Source organism: Uloborus diversus, chromosome 3, assembly GCF_026930045.1.
Source record: "Uloborus diversus isolate 005 chromosome 3, Udiv.v.3.1, whole genome shotgun sequence".
NCBI classification, from domain to species: domain Eukaryota; kingdom Metazoa; phylum Arthropoda; class Arachnida; order Araneae; family Uloboridae; genus Uloborus; species Uloborus diversus.
Window position 1 is genome coordinate 11,118,851 of NC_072733.1, and position 19,777 is coordinate 11,138,627.

The 19,777-nt window shown below is 33.7% G+C and overlaps 1 protein-coding gene across 1 annotated transcript in view; it reads left to right on the top strand.

The window, feature by feature from the left end:
- The window catches only part of LOC129218224 (latrophilin Cirl-like), a 147,676-nt gene extending 128,420 nt beyond the window's left edge, over positions 1-19,256 (top strand). The window contains exons 14-18 of the mRNA XM_054852445.1: positions 9,496-9,599; positions 12,196-12,364; positions 13,853-13,975; positions 17,632-17,701; positions 18,157-19,256. Of these exons, the coding sequence (XP_054708420.1) occupies positions 9,496-9,599; positions 12,196-12,364; positions 13,853-13,975; positions 17,632-17,701; positions 18,157-18,869 (1,179 nt within the window). The 3' untranslated portion in view covers positions 18,870-19,256. The remainder of the gene's footprint in view (positions 1-9,495; positions 9,600-12,195; positions 12,365-13,852; positions 13,976-17,631; positions 17,702-18,156) is intronic.
- The last annotated feature ends 521 nt before the right edge of the window (positions 19,257-19,777 follow it).

The window sequence follows — 19,777 nt, forward strand, 5'->3', positions numbered from 1 at the left end:
CGTTCCACGGAAATAGCCAGTAACGTTTCGGAATTTTTTTTACAGTGCAGGTGTTCCTGGTATAAAACGGTTAATTTTTACCATGTAGTATTAAAACCGTGTTAAACGAGACTTTTTTTTATAAATTACTTTTTTACTTATATTTCTAACAAATAATTCATGTACATAACATAAATTGGTTCAACATTAATCGTGTTGTATCAAAACTTGTTTCATATTGCATCGAAATCGTGTTATACGAGAATTTTAAACAATGCAAATCAAACTTAAACGGTCTGCTGTTCCATCTACTGCTAATTGTGCTAGATTTTATGCTAGATTTTATGCCTAAGGTGCATAAAGCTGGTATTCCTTTCAGGCCGATTGTTTCCAATATTCGTACAAACTTGCAAAATATTTAGACTCTGTTTTCTCCTCTTCGGAGTCACAATTTATTTAATATTAAAAATTCTATTGATTTTGTTAAAAAAAATCATAGTTTCGTTCCAAATAATTCTTTTATGGCTTCTTTTGATGTTAACTCTTTATTTACGAACGTTCCCGTCAAGGGTTCATTATTATGCCTTCGTAGAAGACTTTCTGAATTTCATTTCACCAATACGGAAATTGAGGATTTAATTTTCCTTACCCGTACCTGTCTTAAGTAATGTTCTTTTGTTGTTAATGGGAAATTTTACATTATGTTAGATGGTCTGGCTATGAGAAATCCACTTAGTCCCATGCTTAGTGATATTTGCATGTATTATTTTGAGGTTAAGCTGTTTTAAAAACTGCAGTTTCAATTTTATGTTCGGTATGTTGATGATTGTTTTGTTCTAATGAACCAGAATCAGTTTGAGAATGATGAGATTTTATCTATTTTAAACTCAATTGCTCCTCATATTCAGTTTTCTTGTGAGAAAGAACGGAATAATTGCATTTCTTTTCTTGATGTACTTGTTTCTCGTACTGAAATTGGTTTTGAAATTACTTTTTATCGAAAACCTTTTGCTGTTTTTTTACCTCCATAGACTATCGTCTCATCCTCCAAATCAAAAATATTCTGCTTTTAATTCTTTTGTTAATCGCGTAATTAATATCTGTTCTTCATTGGGACTTCTTAAAGTGGAACTTAATTATCTTAAAGCTGTGGCAATTAGACTATCCGCCAACTTTGATTGATTCCATTTATAAAAAACGTTCAAATAAATCCCAAGCTAATGTTCTTAACCGAACCTTCATCAGAAAGAGTTTGGTTGTTTTGCCATTCTTTCCATCTGTAAGCTATCAGGTTGCTAAGATTCTAAAACGTTTCCAATTCCAGGTGGTGTTCTCTCCTATTAATAAACTTTCATTCTCTTCTCTTAAAGATCCTATTCACCCTCTTAATTGTTGTGGAATTTATAAAATTAATTGTAGTTGTAAACTTGCCTATATTGGACAGACTCGACGTGCTTTAAAAATTCGCTAGAAAGAGCATCAAAATTATGTGAAAAAACAACAATTAAATAAGTCTAGTATTGCTCAACATTGTTGGGATTCGAATCAGTCTTTTGATTTTAACTCTTATCAGATTATCCAAAAATGCCCCAATTCATCAGATCTTGACTTTTGGGAATCGTTCCGTATTTTAAGGAACAGTTCTAACTTAGGTAATGATCTTAAAGCAGTTCCATATTTTTCCAACATTTGGCTCCCATATCTTTAACACTGTCATTTCTACATCCATTTTTTTTTCTATTTTGCATATTTTTTTATTTTTTATTTTTCCATTCATTTTTATCTATCTTGCTTTGTTTATTGAGCAATCACGATTGCTTATTGTTCTCACTTGACAATTTTGAATTCCTATGATCTTATTCCCCCCCCCCGCCTCCCTCTGCAGCACTACCGTCGGCCAGCCTCACGCACGATGCTGCTCCTCTAGCGAGCAGCGTCTCCAGGTTGGGTCACTAACTTGCCTACCTTTTCATATACACCTACACATACACGCATACACCTACACACACAAACACATACACACACACCTATACACAACTACCCACACATACACATACCCCACACACATACACATACCCCACACAAAAACAAACATACCCGCCCCCCCCACACACAAACACACACGCCTACATACACACACTCGTGATTGCGAAAAACATAATTTGAATTCAAGAGTTCAAAGTTCAAATTATTATTATTATTATTATTATTTTTTTTTTTACCATTTTTGGCTTGGTTGACATTCCCTCCCCCCCCCCCCTTTTTCTTCTATTTATCTTTATTTTTTCCTTTTTCCGAATATTTTTGTATCTGTTTATTTTATTTCCTGGTGTTTTTTTTTCCGTGTAGCTTTTCCTTTCTTGCTATTCACGGTTATTGACATTTTCTTTTTGTTTAAGCTTTGGCTTAATCTTTGTCCAATTAATTCTTTCTTTCGGGTTTACTGTACCTCAGAGAAAGCTCTTGGCCTTTGTTTGCATTCCTATTGGTTCCTTACCGGTTTATAATTTTCTCATTGGTGTTTGGCTAATCCGCTATTTTTACCTTTTAAGCTGCATGCTTATCTGCTCTTGGCTTTTGTCGGATGTCTTTTCATCCATAAGCTCATTACTTTTTGCATTGAAAAAGGCGTTCCCTGTAACGCCGAAACACGTGTCTGCTGTATTATGCAATTTGTGCTTCTTTGACGTCGTTTTTTCTTACTTTATTATGTACCGTGTTATATCGAAACCAAGTCTTTAGATACAATTTTTATTATAGCTGAAATGTCGGTTCAGTAAAACATACTAACAAAACCTGGGAACCAAAGCATACAACGGCCCCACTGATCAAAATTATATTTGCTATATACAACTTAATTTTTTTTTACATACCTCAAATCAAAACAATTACCCATAACAAGCAAACTCGCTTTACTAAGAACGAAACGGATATTATCAGAAAAAAAAATCTGAGCTTTTCTGTAGCTATAAAGATCGGCTGAGCAACAACAGCGAAACAAAATATTAAATAAAAGTAGGAAATTATTCTACATATTTTAATTCACATACAGTGGCTCCCAAAAGTGTTCGTACACCTACGACTTTCAATGAAATAGTCCCCTATGCATTGGTTAGAATTTATATTTTGGAATAGGTATTTAATTATAAGATCTATGATCTATTTTTAAAAAAACTACATGAAAATTTTTAATAAAACATTAAAACTTAATTTTTTAAAAATCAAAAATCAAAAAGTGCAGGAAATTTTATCTCACAAAAATCTTCGTACACTTGGAAAAAATGTCAAAAAATTAGTAAATGATCTAACTTTTTACAAAATTATTATTTGGTAGAATATCATGCAGTATCAACTACAGCTTTTAAACGTCTGGGAATATATTTCATTGTTTTTTCTTTCTTTTTTTTTGCAATGTCTGAATAGGTGTTCAGCCGCACTTCGAGTCTTACTGTTTCCAGTTCGCTTTTCGTTTCAATGGTGTATTTTCGTAATCTAGCCACCAGATATCTCCAAATATGTTCCATTAAGTTTAAATCTAGCGATCGAGGAGATATTTCTAAGTTTAAGGACAATTTTTGAGGCACCAAACGCAAACGTGTACTTCTTATCGTTATTTTGATAAAAAACAAAGTTTTTTCCGGTTGCCAAATTTTGGGCTAATAGTTTAAAATTGTTTTTTTGAAATATTTAAATGAACAGCATAACCCATTATTTCATCAAAAAATTCCAGACTTCCAAGTCCTGATGCTGTTATGAATCCTCACACAAGAACACCTTCACCGTCCTGATTAACTGATCTAGCTAAGTTCTTAAGATTAAATTTCTAATTTTTTCCTCTATTGACAATCATACAACAATTTAACCCAAAATATTGAATTTATTTTCATCTATAAGTAAGACATTGTTCCAAAACGTTTTGAGCTTATTTATCATTGATTTTACGACGGAAAGCGTAAGTTTACTGTTTTTCGCACGAACAAGAAAATTTCTGCATGAAGAGGTCCCCTTTAATCCAGCTAATCAGAGAACTTAGCGAACAATTTTAGGTGAAAATTAAACGTAAAATGTTTCATTCAATTCTGCAGAAACTTTTTCAGCGCTCAAATGTGTATTTTTCATAATTTTTTAACTGTAAACCTTAGATCACGCTTTGTTAACTTTGCCAGTTGATATTTTCTTACCTTGTTTTCGATTCGATTCTTGTCTTTAAAGCATTTTATCAAGTACTTTGCTATAGAATGGTATAAATTACCTAATTTAACATTTCAAACCAATTTATGGCTATTGTGAGGGGAAAAAATCAAATTTCGAATCGTGTTTGTTGTTTTCTACGCATATCTGCCATTTTAAAATAATAAGCAAAATATTTGGAAATAAATAAACAAAAAAATAAAGGCAAATGACTTACAGTGTCGTTACAATGCAAAAATAATAAAAAAACCACATATGATAATTTTAATTATGAATTTATTCTAAAATATTTCAGTGTACGATGACTTTTGTGGGGTATTTCTTCTCTGTCTCATCGTTTTTTGAGAAATTTCAAAAATAAAATTTGTCAATATTAAAAAAAAAAACTATTGGGTTTTTATTCAGAATGGCATAGGAATGGTGTGAAAAAAAATTGGACTTCATATTCGAATTCAATTTTGCGTTATTTTGGTTTTACTACAAAATTTCAAGGTGTACGAACACTTTTGGGAGCCACTGTATGTTTCGGCTACATTTTTTAAAATCTATCGTTTGCCAAATTTAGCTTATGTAGAATCCTAATGTTATTTTCGTATAATGTACTGGAAACAAAATAATTTTCTTTTTTTTATAACTCTCATGACAAAATTTAAAAAAAAATGAAAGTTAATAATTAGTGCTTTAGGGGCAAAGCAAACTTTCGAACCGGAGACAGCCACAGTTTTCTGTATCAATTTCTTAAAAACCAAGAAAAAATATTTTAGGGTTAATATCATCCATTTTTACTTCCTTTTACAAAAAAGGAAGTATTGTATTCGCGAAAAAATTTTCACTCAAAAATCGCCCTTAATTTCCATTTTGCTCACCCCCAAATGAATGTTGAGTTTTTTTTTCGATTCGACCACATGCGGAAAAGTGCCTAAGAATGTATAGACACGCGAAATATCCATTTTGACCATCACCGAGGTAATTACAACGACTTTTCTCGTGACGTCTGTATGTATGTGCGTATGTGTGTATGTGCGTATGTGCGTATGTCTCTCGCATAACTCAAAAATGGTATGTCCTAGAAAGTTGAAATTTGGTACATAGACTCGTAGTGGGGTCTAGTTGTGCACCTCCTATTTTGGTTGCATTCGGGTGTTTCTAAAGGGGTCTTTTGCACCTTTTTGGGGGGAAATCATTGTTAATTTCGATGCAAACTCAAGTGGTGTTATAATTTGGCGGTCACTTGGCGATATATCGCCAGTCTTTTGGTTGCCAAGTTTTGTCGCCAACTTGGCGAAAAATTTGGCGATTTTTTTTTTTTTTTTTAAATCTGCTTTCAATGTGGCCATTGCTAGTGATATTTAAAGAGTTAGAGAGAGAATCCCATTAAAATTGCAATAATAGGGAAATAGCATTAAATTGGTGTAAAAAGAAGTCATGTGATGCACACATCAGCTCGTTAACATTGTGTAGAGCAACGATAAAATTTAATACTTTAAAATTTGTTTGATATCAAACTCGTGTACCATTAAATTCAAGTTTTGTACCGTGTGTAATATCGAATCCGTATTATAATAGTCGCAAATTTCGCACCGTGTAATATCAAAACCGAGCAGTAGAAGTACCGTGTTATACGAGGGACGCCCGTATATCTTTGAACACAAAAACTTAAAAATGGTCAGAAACTGATTGATGGTATTTAAATTTCCGTAGCTGTGAAGAAAAAAGTAGTTACTAGTTTATCATTGATATTTCTTACATTTAAAATTCAATAAATCTGTCTTTATACTGCATTTAAAAATCGTTATCAACAGGAGTGTTTAGATAGCATCACATGATAGCAATCGTTAGGAATCATATATATCAGTTTTCTGAGTTAAGTCAGTCTTCCAACACAACAATCTTAAGTTTTTGCAATGTTTAAGACATCTTTCTGTCTCGTTTTCCCAAAAAAAAAAAAAAAAAAAATCGTTTTTCTCTCACGTTTGTAAATAGAGGCTCATCTGTGCTACATTTTGAGATTTATTAGGTATTAGATTAAAGCTCTCTAGACAACTTGTTACCTTCATTTCATAAAAGACTAGTGGTACCCGCACGGCTTTGCCCGTAATCAGAGCCGGCCTTAAGCCGATTAGAGCAAAAAGACCCAATTGGGCCCCACGCCAGCAGGGGCCCCGCTCTAAAAAGTCTTTTTTTCCCTTTCTCCTGAAAATAAATAAGAAAAAAAAGAAAAGAAAAAGTTCAAATGAACTTTACTGATATTCATTATAATACGCTTAACTGATACTTAATTTGGTATTATGGAGCTATTTTCAGTTCGACTAATGGATTTAGGGAGAGTTTCTTGTCTATATCCAAGGCCGTATACCCACTGTACCCCATTAATTCCGATCTAGAGAAAGGGACTAGGTAGTGTGGAACCAATGGACAAATTTTTGATGATTATCGGCAATTAATACGGTGAGCATTAACATACAGGTCACGGGGCCCTATCCCAGGACCGTAATATCTCATGGGCAATGCAGGAATTTACCCAAAGCCCCGAAAGTTTAGGAATTCTCAAAGGTTTTAGTTCAGGAATTCCCATTTTCATTTATTTCACTTAATATATTAACTTTTATTATTTTTTTTTTATTTCTTCATTTTTGTTGAAAAAAAATGCTAAAACTCAGCAGCAATGACAATTTCTCTAATATACAATTAAAACTAAAGTAGGTACGTTTCTAAAAAAAATAATAAAATAAATAAATAAATAATTGAATAAATAATAAACTTCAAATAGTGCTTGCTTAATACGCGTAAAACTTTTCTATAACCATTCTAAAGAGAACAAATTGCCTATTGCTTTCATTCCTCTCCTAACGTTATACATTTAGCCTGAAATTTGGTTTTGAAATCTTCAATGTCTACAAATTTCTAGGGCCAGCTATCAAACCCTGACATTTCTCCTAATGTAAACGAAGGTAACTTAAAATGCTTTTTTAAGACTTCAATTTCAAAAAATTTCAGGATGAGGCTACCCGAACGCCTACCCTTACCTCAACTTTACCACCAAAGACTAATTACATCACGAAGTTTTCAGTTTCAAAACATTTCCAAGCAAGGAAGATTCATAAATTTCACAACGCCCTCCCCTTCTCCCCTAACATCTCCAAAAGTAGTCTAAAATAGTGTTTTTACGAATTAAATTTCAAAACATTTCCAGCGGAAGGTCTCTGAACACCTCTTTCTAATGACCCTTTTTCTAAGCCTCAGCACAATAGCTTAAAATTTCGCATTTACAAAATATTACCACGAGAAAACCCTTGAATTCTTCCCTTTCCATGAATAGCCTAAAATTGATTTCATTTTCGAAAAAGATTCCGGGCAGAGTTTCCTCCCTTGTCCCCTATCGTTACCAAACAGGGCTTTAAACTATGTTTTTAACACATCAATATCGAAAATTATTTGAAGAGTCGCCGAATCTTCTGACGTCACTAATGATAATTTAAAATAGCGCCTTAAATCCTTTGATTTTGAAAGTTTTCTGCAGGCAATCACCAAATTCCCTTTCTTCATCTTCATCAAACATTACCCAATTGGGACTACAATTGCGGAAAAAATTTCTGAGAGAAACGCCCAATTTCTTGTCGTTATCAAAATTAGCCTCAACTTATCCTAAATTTGAAAAAATAATTAGGTAAGTAGAAACCTCCGCCCCCCCTCCCTTAATTTCACAAAAAAAAAAAAAAAAATGCCCTCATTTGCGGTTTCAGAGGCCAGCTTTGAAGACTCTTCCGGGGACCGTAGTCGGTTTATCTCACTTCTAACTCCCTCCTCATTTCCGTATGAAAACTGCTCAGAAAAAAAGATTTCAATTTTGAAGAATTTCCAAGAGGAGGTCTCCCATTCCCTGCAACTCCGTTCTACTTTCGACATCAACAAAGACAGTCCAAATTTTCTTTTTTAGAACTAGAAAATTTCGGTGAATTTTACTTTTCTGTCAAAGCAATAAATTGCTCACATAGGCAGCTCGTACGTGAGGGAGGGGAGGGGGGAGAAACCGCCCCCTTACTTTTCAGAGTTAAAATTAATGATCTATAAGGAAATGATTTTTTACTCGGTGGATTGATTTATTTCCCTCAAATAAAAACTGAAAATTCCAACTAAATGGACCTTTTCGTGTATCTCACGATAATTGAACTTGATTTTAAAGTGGGAAGTCTACGGTGATCATTCGGCCCTATTTTGGAGGCCATAGTCCACATGTTTTGGAGATTATTTAATCATGTTGAAATCCCGTAATAAAGTCCGATTTTACAAAAAAAAGAAAAAAAATCAGCACCAGGGGCACCGTTTCCTAATCCCCACACTTCTTTTGACCGACCACTTTTTTCGTGCACCAGCCGCCTAAGATAGTTCATAAAGAATTTCACGGCTACTTATCTTACGTTCTTATAAAACTAACAGATTTTTGTGGGCATTCATTCATTCAGTTCTAAATAAATAAATGAATAAATCAAAATAAAAAGTGATGTAGCAACTTGATGGAAGACGGATAATTGCAGTGATTTCGAATAATTGCCCGCCGCGGAAAAATCGACGCTATTTCTCAAATTTGTAATAATTCCATAAAGGGCCCCGCCAGAATTCTGCAATCGGGCCCCGCATGTGCTAAGGCCGGCTCTGCCCGTAATAGAAAAATTAAAAGGTCTTTTGGTCGCCTGTGTATTTACGAATAATGTATGGTGAATTTTCTCGCCAATTGGCTTGTACCCATGTTACAGTTCCACGTTATGATAATTTCGTATCTCGCCAATTGACTTGTGCCCATGTTACGGTTCCACGTTATGATAATTTCGTAATTTACTCGTCCAACTTATGATAATTTTGTTCTTAAAATTGGAATAGAAAAAGAACCACATCGAATTTTCGAAAAATCGCTTCGAGGTGCACGCCCCATGCTACAAACTAACTTTGTACTAAATTTCATAAAAATCGGCCGAACGGTCTAGGTGCTATGCGCGTCACAGAGATCCAGACATCATCCGGACATCCAGACAGAGAGACTTTCAGCTTTATTATTAGTAAAGAAGACAAAGTAAACGAGTTATTCACGAACCATCGTTTCCTGGTCTTGAATATCCCTTACTACTGCCAATCTGTGATCTAAATCTTGTTTATTTGATCTTCCTCTTCTTTTTCAAAGCCTTATCTATCTAGTTTCTGGTATTTGATAGCGTATTTTGTTTTACAGCTCTTGCAAAATCATTGCTTTTAAATAAGTTCTATTTAAAGCATATTTTAACTAATGCACTTTTTACATTTTGTAAAATTTGTTTCCAATCTTTGTTTCAGGGTGGACTAGTATTTCTCTGCATCGCATTCTGTATGATCTCTTTTAATTTCGCAGTTGCAACTACTACAGCTGGAAGTAACGACTCCAGAAGAGCCGATTACAAGTAAGTGTAGAATGAAAACTATCGCCTTTTTTGAACCCTTAAGTGCCGCATTTTTTAGTTTTCAACATAACCAATTTACTACTCTTATAATACTTTGAGAACGAAATTGAGACTTTGTAGTTGCCAATAAATCCAATAAAATGCACAATGAAAATGCTAAAAAATCTGTTTTTCACTTCCCAGGCAGTAGATTTTACTCGTATTTCATCAACCTTGCAACTTTATAATAACTTTTTAAAACGTTAATGACGCGTTTAAATGCAATGTGTGTTACCTGGTTGCAGATATAAAAGTTTTAGGGTTGATGAAAAATGATATTTGATTATTTTCACTTGCTGCAAGAACGCTTAATTGAGTTTTACGCATCAGAATGATTGCTTCTTGCTCTGTGAAGAATAACAATTTAATCAGGAACTGCAAGAATACACACAATGTGAAAGGCAAAGGTTAAGATTATTTCTCCACATAGTCACCATACCTATCAAAGCATTTGTTCCAGTGGTACACAAAACCATCAAAATTGGTACGGAATAAATCATTGTCAAGTATGTAAAACCGCGTCAAGGTGGCTTTGCTAACCTGCAGCATCTGCTTAGCTATGCTGACCTTCAAAGTGTTTTTTTTTTAATTTGAAGCGATGGAAATTACTTGGTGCGAGGTCAGGACACTAAAGAGGTGGTCTAATACTTCCAACGAAAAACGATGTTACAAATTGCAAGTAGCTCTGGCCGTATGCGGTCGGGCACAGTCGGGCAACAACAAAACGTCTGTTATGAGCAGTTCTAGCCGTTTACGACGAATTGCGCTCATAATTGAATTTACGCGGCACAATAATGGGCAACATTGACAGTTGACTTTTTTCCGTCTATGCAGTCATCTTCTAACTGACATCTTGTCCTGTTAAAGGACACCCACTCTTTCTAGCGGCACCGTTTGAGGTATCTGATCGTCTTGGTTTTCTTCAGCGTGATTTTTATTTATTCAGAGAATCTGCCCAACCGTCATAGCTCTCGTTACTTTACTTTCTGAAACACCTTCGCAATTCGCAATGAATCGCGAATTTCAATTCATGCTAAAAATAAGATAAACCCTACACATTCTCAAAAAAGGTCAAATAACAGTGTACAAAGCGCTGAGTTAAACTATAAAAATTGCCTTTCTCTTCTTCAGCAGAATTGTATTTGTCTGAAGTAACAAACGGTCACAAATGACCATTTCGACTTTAAAATAAATAAATAATAAAAAAAGAACCGACAATCACACCACAAAAAATACAGATACAAAACTCTAACAACCATCAAGTTGTATATCACAATGTGTTCTGTCGAACTTCACCAATTTTGACAGTTCACCTGTTCACTTCAATTCGCAACATTCTCTGTAAATCAATCCGTTCATTTCAGTTACCAACCCAAAGCAACTAAAGGCAGCGTATGAGCATGCATTGATTCTACGTTGTAATTTATTGCTTAATTTCAGTGAAGTTTGTGTGGAAGACATTAAACAATCTTTTTACCATAATATTATTGTTGAGCAATCACGATTGCTTATTGTTCTCATTTGACAGTCTTTGATGTTGTGGTTCCTTTTTCAGCTTGGACCAGGCCTGCAGCACCACCGTCCACCGGCGGCGGCACGGCTGGTCCTGAGCACTGTCCCCCAGAATCCATTTCTGCTGGACGGTGGCGTCCATGTCACACACGCATGCTCATATACACTCGCCTACGCGCACGCGCGTCTTAACACATACACTGTAAAAAAAATCCGAAACGTTACTGGCTATTTCCGTGGAACTTCTCGGGATTTCACACGTTTTTACCTAGTTCCCCGTAAAACCAAGTATCATCACAAAAAAGTTTCCTGAATCGCTTCAAGTTGCACGCGTGCAGACTTGTCACTGTTGTGGAAAAATTTTTTAGCAAACAGTTTAAAGATTCAATGAGCGTGTTTATTAAGTGTATCGGCCTAAAGTTGCTTACGGCCTGTCCAGATTGACTAAGCTCCCAATGAGCGGGAAAATGTCAATGGATTGCTACAGCTTTGCAAGGCGGGAATTGCAGGCAAGAGATATGCTTGGTTCCTTCTTGCATAGCTTTAGCCGTGGTCGCTCTGATATTTATGGAGCCTTCTTGGTAAAGTAGGAAGGTTCTAATCAATTATACTGAACCTACTTAATTTTTCTAGAAGGTTCTAGAGACATGACTGGCTTTAACAGGGCAGATTTCGCACGTCTTCATAAAGTTTCAAGGTTAATTTCAGAAAGGTTACTGACCTTTAGCGGAAAGCGTTTCTGGTTTTTCCAAGATATGTTACTGGAAGAAATTGGGCACATCAGCTGCCCATTATTTTTCAGGAACGTTTCTGAATCGTTTTTACAGTGTATACACACGTTACCACCCAGGAGGAGGGACATGCTTGGGGGGGGGGGAGCCGTTTCTAGAAACAATAACTCTAATGAGTAGGGTCTTATCGCAACTCGTGATTGCGAAAAACATAATTTGAATTCAAAGTTTCAGAATTCAAATTAGAGTTGATTGGGGGAATTGGGGGAAGTGGGTCACAGGGTTTTTTTTATTAAAATTTGTTTCTTTTGCAGATGCTGGAACAGAAGAAGTCTGTTTATGATCATTCTACTATCCATAACGTGGGCTCTTGGAGTTATTTTCATGAACAATGGGACCCTTTCTGTGGCATATGCTTTTGCAATGTGCAACAGTCTGCTCGGAATTTCATCTTTTCTTTTATACTGCGTTTTTAATGAAAAGGTAGTTATTTTTTTAAAAAAGTTCATTAAAGTATTTTATGCCAAGTTATGTCGGTTTGTTAAACTGTTAGGGATAGTTTTAAAACTTATCTTGCTTTTTTTGTTGTATACCCGTTTTTCGAAACTTATTCATGCTTAAAAATACTTATTTCTCTTACTTTGCCTAATCCCATTTCATAGTTGACACTGAAAAAAAAAAAAAAATCAGACTCGACTTTGATATTTCAAGTAGGATTATTATTTTTAAACTGCACAGTATGATATGATTCTAAAATGTAAAATTTCTTATCAAATTGTATGAAATAATAACTTCTCGAAACTAGGAATGTTTTAGAAGTATTACGCACTTCGGCCAAATGAATGTTCTCTGATTTTTATTTAAGTAAGTGACAATAAATCCGTAAACGATTTAGTTAAGATTTGCGTTTTTCTGCTCCGTTGGTTACTCTTTATCAAAGCATTTTCAGTGGTAATCAAACACTATCTTGTATAACATTTTTCCATTCACCAAGTCTTATGCTTTTATGCCTTAGAAGAGTGTTGCCCAACATTTTTTTACCCGAGGATCGCACTTCCTATTAAAATTAATCTGGCGGAGAAGAATAATTATAAAGTTTACATACATTTAAAATGTTTCGTGATAGCACAGAAAAACAAGGAAAATGACGTAAAATAACAAACCAAAAATTGTTTTTATCATTACTCTATGCTTATTTTCTTCATATTACGTTCACATCTGTGTTTAAAAGCCATTCAAACTTCAGTCAAATAGCCCAACATTTCTGAATTTTTGGCTTCAAATTTTCAACAATCATTCCTAGTATAGAATGAAGATGATTCGGTGTTTTAGAAAATTCCAGAAAATATTTTTCAATTTGTAGCATTGAACACAACAACGGGTACTTGGATCAGCCTCGCCAGCCACATACGACCCCACTGTCGCAGTTTGGATAGAACTGCTTCAAAATGATTAAACAATCATTTTGTGTCTGGTATTATAAGAATAGAGAAGAATCAGAGTTACTTTACCGAAGCCATTGCTCACAGTTGCTGCTACCAAAGCGCAATTTAGAAAGTCCAGGCCGGTCATTCCAAGCTCGTCAGCTTGCGAGATCGAGATTCTCGCTCACGTGATCGGTTGTGACGTAAAAATGTCGCAAAGTAGCATTCTAATCTACTCGAACTTATCTTGCGGCTAGGTTCGAGTAGATTAGAATGCTACTTTGGGACATTTCTACGTCACAACCGATCACGTAATCGAGAATCTCGAACTCGCAACTGATGAGCTTGGAATGACCGCCCCAGTTCCCAAGTGATTCAAGCTTAGCGTTCGTTTTGCTCGATATTTCTTTTGTCACTTACACCCCTCTGCTTTTCGCTACATCATTTGGCCTAAGTGGTAATGTAAGTGATAATAATAGTTGAATTCATGATTTTCATTTTCTTTTAAAACGGATCTTGCACATACTTAACGATTACTGTATTTCAGACGAAGAAAGACTGGACAAAGTTAATTCAAAGAGAGTTTTGTTTTAAGAAAAAAAAGCAACAAGATCAATTGTCTACTCAACTTTCTGTTTCTCAAACAGTTTCCACATCTGGTCAAGAAGTGGTAAGTAAGGAAAACAAATAGTCTCAAATCATTTGGGCTGTAAGCTGATAATAATTTCTAAAAGTAGTTTTTTTTTGTCATTTAGTTCGTCATGATCTTCTGTTATCCGCACTTTTAATCACGATTTATTTTTCTTTGTTTGAATGTCTCCGAAAGCAATTTCACAGATTTCACTCGACTTCTGACCCTCTTTGATTTTTGTGTGATAGCCAAAAGAAAATAGAGATGTTTCATCTTGCTTTTTATCTTGCCGAACTTCCTTTCTTCATTGGAGCGCTATTGGAATGCCGGACATAAGTTGCTAAAAAATATTCGATGACATTCTTCCACCTTAACTTCTCAGTTCCCTTTTAATGTCTATTGTCCTAATACCTGCTTTTAAGGGAAAAGATTCTACTTTTCTGTTTAACGAAAATAAAATTTAATTTGAATCAGATCAGTTATTCAGTTATGTCTTATCAATTTTCATTCTTAATTTTTTTACTGGAACTATGATTGTTTTTCTTAAAAAATGCTGTTATCAATATGTTAATTTTACATGAGTGTACAGGTAATAGTATATGAACTTTTTTATCATTATAATATGAAATAATTATATATTTCATTAAGTTTATTGAGTATAGAATTTAATACAGGAATTTATAAAACCTGGTACGGAATATTTTACCTTCACTTACATAAAAAAATGTCTTCTTCTAAGTTTATTGAGAACCAAATCATTACACAGTCAGACAATCTCTAAGACAGAATATTGCTGAATCGGCATGTCGCATTTTTAAAATTTAATTAAAAAAAAGAAATTTATAACTTGTTTAAAGAAGCTTTGCTTTAAAAAATTTCTCGTAGTAACTCTTGTTAATTTATACTTAAATCGAAATTCATGTAATTCGTCTTGTAAGTATGGCATATATGCGGGGCCATCGTGAAGGCAGTCTGTTTCCCTCTTTCTACCGGGCCTGCTTCAAGATTTAATTGCGCAATCCACGTGATCCCATACTTTTAAGCGCTTCATCCCTTCTCTTCAAACTTACAATTCGATATGGAGCACGAAAGTCTTAAAACTTCAGTATCTTCAGTTGATTTTGACATATGCACAGCAAACAATAGTTCTCATACATATTTCATTGAAAAAAAGATCAGAAAGCAATATAAATAGTGCAATGGTATTTTTGATTATCATACATTTAAATATTTAACATATGTACTTTTTATGTTTTGAATTGTAATTATTCTTTTAAATTTTAATTGAGTGCGACAAAAATGCTGTAAGTTCAGATTACTGCCGTCAAAACTTAAATAAAGAAAACAGATTATTCATTACATTTTTGAAATTTGTGAGATACAATAATCTGAAAATAAATCTTTTGGTAGTTGATCAGTTTAAATTTGGTGTTTAAAATGACCAACTTCGAAAATTCTCAGACCTTTTAAAATTTATTAACATTTTAGAAGTAAGATCCTGATTTTACAAAATTTCGTCTTTTTGCTTATGATTATGTTAATCTTATTTGGTCGAAATAATCTGAAAATTTCAACCAGAACGTTCAAGAATAGAGTAAAATTCAGTGAGAAATTTTTTTTTCAAATAATACATAACACATTTCGAGAGTACACACTTTATTTACAAACATAAAAAATAGTATAAAACAGCTTTAAAATTGAACAAATTCAGTGATAATCTGTTACTAACGATGTGACAAAACTAATAAGCACAATAGTTACTAATGTACCCATAAGCTACAAACTAAGGGTTTGTGTTCTCAAGTTTTCAAAAATTTGAATATTAAAATAATTATGCTGTGTAAACCTGTTGGCTTATTATGATTATATATTTAATAAATGTATAACCATTGTATATGTTCATATTTCATAGTAAACTCAGAAAAATTAGAAAACGCATTTTGATCAGTTTAAATTTTTTGATATCTATTAGGACTTTATTTTTATGAATATATTTCAAAATCACCCCCTATCGATTTCGTACATTCAACACAGTACTTTAAAACTAGTGAAACTGAAAAGGTCTATTTAAACATACTTGTGCTTTAATGTATACTATTTACACATCGTGTCACACAGGTACCTTTTTTAAAATCTTTCCGCATAAAATTAGTTGAAATAAATTCAATTAGACTCATCTTTAAAAATGACCTAAATCTTACATTTTCAAACATATTAACCTTTAGAACTGTCAATTTTTATTGTTAACTTTCTTTCCTGTCAACGAAAATTTGCCTTTCATTTTAATTATGCTTGGTAGTTGGTCAAAGTACATAACTTTCTTTTATTGCTATTAGAATGGCAATCATTTTTTGTTTTTGTATAATCATTAAGAAATATATTAGATATTCCTGATAAACAATATTCAATATGATTTAAGACAGATGTTCCACAGGTACATTTAACTAAGAAATCCATCCCCAGAATTTCCATTTTTTCTATTGAAAGCTGCACTAATAAACTTCTTTGGTCGTTAAAGTTTAAAAATGATTTCTCGTGATCTTTACTTATAAGTTTCCTAAATATTTGAAAAGTGTATACAGTCACATCTATTAACAATTTTTGGGGAAATTTAAGTTTACCTCTGTCAGTCAGTAGTAGAAGTTGATAAACATCTGAATTCTCCAATTCTAATGTTTTATCAGACACAAACATAGAAATGCATTCTGAACACTGTATCTTATGTGATAATTTATACCCTACATAACCGGAAATATAAACTAAAACTGACATTTCATCATCTTTAATTTTATCATGACTATTACTATTAAACACATCATAGAAAGGTTCAGGTATTTCAATTTCAGGACTGTTAGTTAACTCTCCACAATTCAAATTCCTTAACTCAAACTCGCCATTCTTTTCTGAATACAAACTTATTAAGCTTAGTATTTTTAATTTCCGCTCTGCTTCCATAACTTGAATACAAGATACGTTGTAAGAAAAATATTACTTACTCAATTTTTAAGGCATTATCTCCTGTTAGAATTTTGAATTTTCTAATTCTCATCCAAGTCTGCATGTCTGTAACGGACAGCAAACTCGACTCGAACTAAATGCTCTTTGTAAGCAAACGCCGTTCTGTCGATAGCCGCTGGCCGTAGGGTTGGGGACCATGGGATCACTTGGATGACTCATCCCAGGAATTCGCTCGCTTGAAGCAGGCCCGGTAGAAAGAGGGAAACCGACTGCCTTCACGATGGCCCCGATATATGTCTAAATGATTAGATGCTATCGATTATAATAACAATAAAATACAAGAATTTCCAGTTTGTTTGTGTTTCATAAGCTAAACATTTATATTTTGCTTTTGTCTTTCGTTTGCAATTTTTACTTATAAGGAAAGCATTTTACGAACCCTCAGTTAGGAAGCCCTATGCAGAAAGAAAAAAAAAATGTTTCTCTATACTTGATTGACGGATGAATTGTATTTTTATTTTTAAGTTCCGTTTTTCTTTGATATATTACATTATTGATATAAGCTCAGATCATTAGTCAAAAATGAATATTCAGCTCAATTTTCGTCGAAGCCAAATATTTGATTAACTGAATAGGCATGAAGAAACCAAAACGTTAACGATCATTCGTAGCATCCCTTTTAAGAAGCAGTATAATTTGTGCTGGTAAAGTATAAAAATGTATTTTTTAACTTTCAGTCTCAAGAGTTTTGGAGATGCAAAGACCGATGGACAAGAGTTAAATCATATCCCAGAAATAACGCAACAGGTATGATTCTCATGAAACTGAAATAAGAATTCTAATCTAGAATTTTCAAACTTTATGACATTATGTTTAACGTGTATTAGCAAGAATGCCACAATTAGCGCACAAATCATCTAAAATAAATTTTTGAAGACTAAATAAAGTTTGATTTTCTCCTCAATTTGCATGCTTTTCCCTCGCTCAACTTGAATTTTGCATTGTTGAAATTTGGATTGTTAGGAAAATGTCTCCATTAGTTGCAATAAATCGCGTAATTATCGTGAACATTAATAAAGATTTCTAAATATTATTACTTTGTAATCCGTTTTGCACGAAAAAACTTTTGAGACCTGTTTTTACAATTAAAGCGTAAATGCTTTCTCATCATTACTTTTTATGTAGACAATTTTTAAAGGGAAAACATTGAGTTGTTTGAAAAAAGATGATTTAGTACAAACAAAGTTTTTTCTTCTTTTCAGATCGTTGCTCTACAAAACCTGTGAAAAAGGTAAAGAGTTTTGCGGAGCATGGTAAACAATCTGATGCCCATTGTGTGAACAAAAAATCTGCTAGTTCCGATGTTTCACGATGTACGAGCAATGACGATGATGAAGAAGAGCATCGTAACTCGTCTTCTTCGAATGAGTACCAAGCTATAAATATGCTTAATGAGTGCGAGCGCACTCTGAATGCGTCTGAATCCGGTCACTTTGTCGATCACATATATGAGACAATCGATGACCTGGATGGTCAATCTTACCAGAGACATGCATCTTTAGGAAACCAATTTGAAGAGAAATCTGGTTCAAGCCGGCGATACTCTTCAAGTTATGGACATGAACATCGATCGCTAATAAATAGCTCTGAAAGGCTTTCTGACATTGAACTAATCAAACCAAATGGACAGCAGCGAGATTTCTGTACTCTGAATCAGTACTTACTTAAGAGCAAATCGAAAGCAACGTCCAATAGTACGAACTTTTCATTCGATGGAAGTTGCACTCCCGAAGAACTGTTATTGCGAAAAACTAATTCATTTGATAGGTATGGAAGCCCCTTGCCTGACCTTCTTCGGAAGCCAGCGGAGCATGGTGTAGTCCTAGCAGTGTTGGAAAAAGATGAGGTAGTGAGTCGCATTCAGCAAGACAAAATTTTACTGCATCCAGAATTAAGCCTCAATACATACTGTTGATACCACTCTTTTTCATCTTGATATAAGTTCCCATTTGTATTTTACTCAAAAGAGGTAGTCAATATCTAGACCGTCCCTGTTATCCTTTGTTACAATTGAATTTTCAAAATTTTAAGGAAAATGGAAAAGAAAGTATGTCCCTCATTTTTTACATCCAGCTCATTCTTTTCAATTGTGCAAGTGCTCAAAGCGTCACTGCAACCAGTGCACAGTTTGTAAATATGTCACTTTCAAAATTCTGTTTCTCAGTTTTAAATTTTTTATCAACTTACACTACTGTGATGTGACCGATTAAATTCATTTCATGTTTCAAGCTCAACGCACATTTTTATATAAAACTAAATGTAAAAATCCATCCTACTAATAAACAAGTTCAATTTTCCTCTATTTAACATCACAAGTTAATGACTTTTTTTTCTCTTTTTAAGTTTTCAAATTTACTTGAAAATGAAAGGTAATGGGTCATTCCACGAAAAGTCAACCCCTTGTCCTGCACGTGACGGTACATATTTTTCAATAGAAAGTATTAATTTTAAAGGGTAATGACTTAAGAAATCACGCATAAGTTTATAATTTCGTAAGAAGAAAAAAAATGTTCATTAATATTTAAAAGTAGTCTTTTTTAATGAAATATCACGTGTGAGACAAAATGACAGTTTTCCGTGAAATGGCCCTAATTCGTTTCAAATGAACTTGAAAAAGAGATGTAATACTTTTCGCAAAGCAATTTCTTTAATTTTGCAACAAAACCTAACAAGTTTGATTCGGTTAACAGATAAGAAGAAGAAAAATTTTAAGAAAAAAATCTACAGAGGGGGGAGAGGGTGAAACATCTTTTTTGAAAAAAAAAAAAAAATCTACAGAGGGGGAAAGGGTAAAACATCTTTTTTGAAACCTTATGAAAATGG